We start from the raw sequence: 5,744 nt of genomic DNA on the forward strand, positions 1-5,744 counted from the left end.
TCCTGCTCTTGGAAAGAAAAACAGTCCCAACTCGAGATCTTTTAACCATATCACACAGACCACATGATGCACTCTTCATTGGGTACACCTTTCTAATACTGGGTAGGACACCGCCTTTGTCCCAGAACATTCGTCAAGGCGTAGATTCAACAAGGTCGTGGAAATATTCCTTTAGATCAAGTTTCTTCCCCATTATGACGTTTGGTTGAAATATCTGCTTGCTTTAATGCATTGAGTCGCTGCCACATGATCAGCTGATGAGATATTTGCACTGATGTTCAGGTGAACCTAATAATAATAAATAAAAATAATTTTACATGTGATGAAGCTGCATAGTCTTAAGCAGTAACAACATTTTTGAAGCGTCAAATTCCAATTTTATATGACCAAGAAAATTCGATTGAATTCTCCTCTACGTGCATGGAGATGGGTCAAATGAGAGTAACTGACTGATCCCAGAAACTGCAGCTGACGTGACAAAGTAAATTAGACTTACTGACAGTTGCTGAGTGAAAGTTGAGTCGCAGTTTCACATCCATAGGAAGTTGTCTCATTGTGACTGCGAATCAGGATATTTCCAAATAAATCTAAACAAAGAGAGGAGACTGCAACAGGGAGGATAGACACGTGTGTGGGACATCTTCAAAAAGACAAAAGCAAAGATAAACGTAGCTCTAGAAACTGATTCTACTGCATTTTCTTACAAATAAACAACACATGTAAGAAACCAACTTTTATTCATCCAAAAGGGGGCATTTTCATACAATATCGAGGTAGGAATTAAATAAGGAAACAAACTGATGAAACAAAGCAGGCAGTGTACTGGACCATCGCAGCTTGCATAAGAACACGTATGCCTCGTCTCCATTAGCTCGGTTGAGCCCAGCTGGGTCCAGTTGTGGTTGGTCTCCACTGCAGACTGGGACCAGTGAGGCTCAGCCAGCTGACTGTGGACAGACAGACCACAACGAGACTGAGCTCAGGCTAGTAGAGACGAGACATTTGACAAAACCACATGAAGGACTGAGAATCTGATTTCATGCTCAAAACGTATTATCATATCACAACTGGTAGCTCCAAAAATAGAACTATCTTCCATATTACAATGGTAATGAACATTATAAACCTTTTTTTCCAAACACAACCAAAAAAAGCTGATATGTGTTTACATCATATACATCTTTCTTCTGCTTAAAGTAAAGCATAAGTTTAAATTATGATAACTTGCCAAAGGAACTTTAAATGCATTACTATTAGTCATATGGTAGTAATTAACAGGGCAGTAAAATACATTTTAAATTCCAAAATAAATTAATAGTGATGGGAAGGGTGCAGTAGAAAGAGGAAATTAAAGTGATATCTTTTATAGATTATTTTAAAACTCACAGCATTTAGTTTGATTTGATAATAATTCCCCATATAATTATATCTTGTACCAGTCAAGTAACATATTTCTCTATATGACTCTGCTAAAACTACTCAGCTTGCTGCACATAACTGTGGCTGTAGAACAGCTCCATGGATATGCAACCTTGTAAAGAAACCATAAAGTGCTACAACGTACCATTATTCAGTGATTTGAACTCATTTGGATGAGATAACAAAAGTCATTGAGTTCTGACACTAATTCAATATTTGGCATGGCTGCTGGAACTTTACGGCCTGACATTAGTTATGAATAACATATTTTCCTTACAATCAATGATGAAAGCTAGATGATATACCTTTCCTATTATATATTCAATTTATAGGTTTTTCATTGCAATAAAAGTTTAAATCATAGTAAACCATTTCACAAGGTCAGTCAACAAAATGTCAAACACACATGCAAAAAAGGCATTTTGTTGTGGAAATATTGCTTCTATTTTCTAAGATGTAAACATTAGAACGTTACTCGAGAGTCGAATGAGAAACATACGTTACAATGTCGTATTTAAGACAATACGGTCCATCAGTGCAAACATTCTCAAGACCAAAGATTAATGAAAAATTAAATAACATTTTTATAATAAAATGACTGGTTACTTGAAGGATGTGTAATGTAATATCGACCCTTGGATAGAAGTGATAACCCTTTTCTAGTGATTATCTGTGTTTTAGAGATAATAAATGATGGTTTTAAGTGAATGTTTTTTTCCGTAATATACTGTATATAAAGGGATTTGAAAAATTTACCTTAAGCAAGAAGAAAATTTAAGATTATCTTCAGCGTCTATTGGCATTGTATTAACAAACTACAAGTTCTTCTTTTCATAGTTTTCAGTGGACTTATATATGTGGAATATATTTGGCTGTGTAAGCGGCTGGTGGAAGCAGCAGATTTAGTGTCAGCAGCATTTGACCGGCAGCTTCTGTTAATGTCGTGCGCTGACTGGGTGCTTTTAATGAAAGGTCCTTCGGTTGCTGAAGGCGCAGTGTGGGCTGCAAATGACTTTATCTGTTGGCTCTGTAAACAAAAGGCTCTACTTAAGGCTCTAATTAAAAGTCACTCTTTTGAGTCACGTTTAGAACTCCATCAAGTGACGCTGGAAAGTGAATCGATGCTTCACTTTAAAATTCTCACTACCGTAGTCCAACTGAGGTTCAGACTTCTGAACTGAGCAGCAATGCAAAGCCTCTAATACTGTCAGTGTGTGACTGCTGAAAGCTGGTTTCCCAACCTTTTTGGCTTGTGACCCCTTAAAACAAACCTGTCTATTTGTGACTGCTGGTCACCAGTGTGTAAAGTAGTTCAGACAAAAAGTAATTTGTTTTCTGCTTTTCGATTTCATTTGAGTCAGTTTTAGAAATCCAAATCATAAAATTATGCAGTAGGGGTTAACATTAGAGGGCTGAAAAACATCAGAAATATGTTGTTTCTGGTTTCCTGGCTTGTTAATCACCTCGTGCCCCACCAGATTTATCTTATGGCACTTAGGGGGGGTCGAGGCCCTCAGGTTGGGAACACTGGCTTCAAGTCCCTTATTGACGGAACCCCTAAAGAAGCCTTTCCACTTTTTAGCTAATTCCAGATCTAAATTTCTCAGGGTCTGAGGTTACTCAAAGAGGATATGTTTTCTTGCAGATTGGGTCCATGTGTTGGATGACACCCAATATTTTACAAAAAGAAACCAAAAACTTTTCAAATCAGTTTTCTTGAGGAAAAAGGAAACACTTGAAGCAGGCAAACGTGATCCAGTTGTTTCCTTGAGTTTGGAAGTTCATCTGTTTTCTGGCTGCTGAGTGATCTGAGAAATTTCTCTCCCTCTGGTCCCAGTGCTGTTCAGACAGGAAGTGCTTGTGTGCTCTCACACATAGGCTGTCTCACACACACTCTCACACCTACACACCTCACTCCAAATACTAAACCAAACACATTCGCACAAACACACACACACACTGAAATGACGATTTGGCTGCCACAGTCTCACTTTCTCTCTCCCGCTGATGATCAGCCATCTGAAGTTTTTGTTGTCAAACTTCTCGACTTCAGGCTTCAACAAAAGCAAGATTGTCTGACACAGTGCGTCCATGTTGACAATAACTTACTGTATTGCCACTGACTTTAATAAATACTCAGCTTTCTGCTGCTGTTGGCCAGGAGAGCCAGGCTGAAGGGCCCTTTGCTCTCCGTCTTTCCTGAGTGGTTAATCGCTACATCAGCGGCTGCAGCTGTTCAGTCGATGCGGTTACCACAGATTGTGAAACGGTCGATCTCCAGCAGGTCCTTTTTGGGAGTCCTGTGCTTCAGTTCAGAGGCTCCTTGCGCTTCGCCCTCCTCTTCTTTGGAGAGTGAAGGTGCAGGTTGTTCAGGTTCCGGTGGTGGAGTTGGGGGACGGCTAGCTGGAGAAGCAGGAGGACAGGCGTCAGTGGGCGAGGTAGGGAACAAGTCAGTCCTGGGAGCCGGCTGGGTGGTCACAGAGGAGGAGGGAGAACATGATGGTGGGCTGCAGGGTGTGGTAGTGATCTGCTCCACCTTGGATTCGCCTGTAAATAATGGGCAAAAAATTGATTTAATGACAAAAGACAAAACATATGGACGAGGCTGCTCAGTTTATCCATTCTTATTCAATGTCTACACTGCACGTGAGCAGAGCTTCAGTCCTCTATCTGTGTCAACACAGGATACATTCAGGCAGAGGTTTAAGTGTAGGTCACCTGTGATTACCAGCACTCAGAGCCCAACACGCGATCACTGTAGTTTTATGTGTAAAACAGAAGAAAAACGCTCTTGAAGTTTAAAAATATGTGACAGTGAACCATGATCTGGCTTTTGTAGACAGCTGAAATTATTAAAACAGAATCAGTCGGATGCACATCAATTGAAATATGCATCTGAAACACCTCCCATAGACAAGCTGTAACCTTTAACTGATATAATTAAGTTTTAGGAGTAAAATAACATTAGTTAATGGAACATTTTGGCATATATTATTCTCTTTTTTGCCAAGAGTTAAAAGAAAAGATTGACACCTCTCGTCTGTGGAGCTAGGGGAAACACTTGCTGCTTCTTGACGTCACCGTATGGTTGCCAAGCAACCAGTGGAGTCAACTTGTTGTGCACTTGTTTTTACATTTGTGTTACAGCTCATAGATTGAGCAAGAGACACGATATTAATTAGTACGTTTTTTGAGGTTAGCCTTAGGTGGAGGACTGAACTCTGAGCCTGGCTAGCAGTGTTAAATGTAACATTTACCTGATGCTCTATTTACTGGCATGTTTCATTCCAGACTTATGATGACTCCTAACGATCATATAGCACATATAGAAGTGTAAAAAACCAAAAGCACAAGTGAGATGGTGAGAAAGAATACGTTTCTTATAGATCATTTTGAGAAAGAAGAGGAAGAAGATGGAGTATGGGAGAGGGTGATGTGCTGTCTTCGAGCAAAAATTCTCAGCTTGCAGCAGAAGAAGCGAAGGTGTTCTGGCTTGAGTGATGGGGAGTGATTCAACCTGGTGGGTCCACAAGTCAGCCAGCATACACCCACCTGACTGCTCAGTTTGAAAGCAGCACAGAGGGAGAATAATGACGTGTAGCCAGAAAGGAAAGTTGACATGGAACACAAGCAAGCAAAGTTGCTTCTTAACTCCACTGCATTATGTTAAGAGAAAACACTGCAAAGCCTTTTCGTTTTGAGCACACAGTGCATCACATTAGGAAAGTCAACCAAACAGAATAATTCATCATATTAGAGAGAATTGAGCGAAGCAGCATTGGTTATTAACAAGGCCGTCCACAGAGACAACCAGCCAGCCCCGGGCTATCTGGCTACAACAAACTTCCAGTTGTAGACAGAGCTGAACCGACACTTTACTGTACAGAACCGCTGCAACCCACTGAGCATATAGAGAGTGTGTTTGAGTAAGGCATTACAGAGAATTTCAAATATGATAGCAGCCATGAAAACTGACATTGTAAGCCAACCGAAATATTAGAAAATGTCAGGTTTTGGTGGTGTATTACCTTTGGTTCTGCCTGAATAATTCAGTGGTGAATCAGAGAGGAGTTTATAATAAGGCATGCCTGTTGATAGTTGTAAATAAACAAGTGCACATTTTCTCACTTCTGCCAAGTAAATCTTTCTTTGCTTCAGTTTAACTTTAATTTCCTAATGCCAGAATCAGACTGACTTTTTTTGATATGGTCACTTTATCAGATCATAGAGTTATGCATTCTTGTTGAATGTCTTGTTTTTCAATACTGTAAATGTAAATGTGTGTATATATTCGAGCTACACCCCTTTAAGTTTTACACTTGGAG

The 5,744-nt window shown here is 39.8% G+C and overlaps 1 protein-coding gene across 1 annotated transcript in view; it reads right to left on the minus strand.

Annotated features, from left to right (window-relative positions):
* Window positions 1-720: 720 nt before the first annotated feature.
* The window catches only part of tapt1a (transmembrane anterior posterior transformation 1a), a gene marked incomplete in the record, with an annotated part of 24,749 nt that continues 19,725 nt past the window's right edge, over window positions 721-5,744 (minus strand). The window contains 1 exon segment of the mRNA XM_035668892.1: window positions 721-3,966. Coding sequence (XP_035524785.1) covers window positions 3,656-3,966 — 311 coding nt within the window.

Source organism: Morone saxatilis, unplaced genomic scaffold, assembly GCF_004916995.1.
Source record: "Morone saxatilis isolate NCDOM2014 unplaced genomic scaffold, NCSU_SB_2.0 Contig22, whole genome shotgun sequence".
In the NCBI taxonomy this organism is placed as follows: Eukaryota; Metazoa; Chordata; class Actinopteri; family Moronidae; genus Morone; species Morone saxatilis.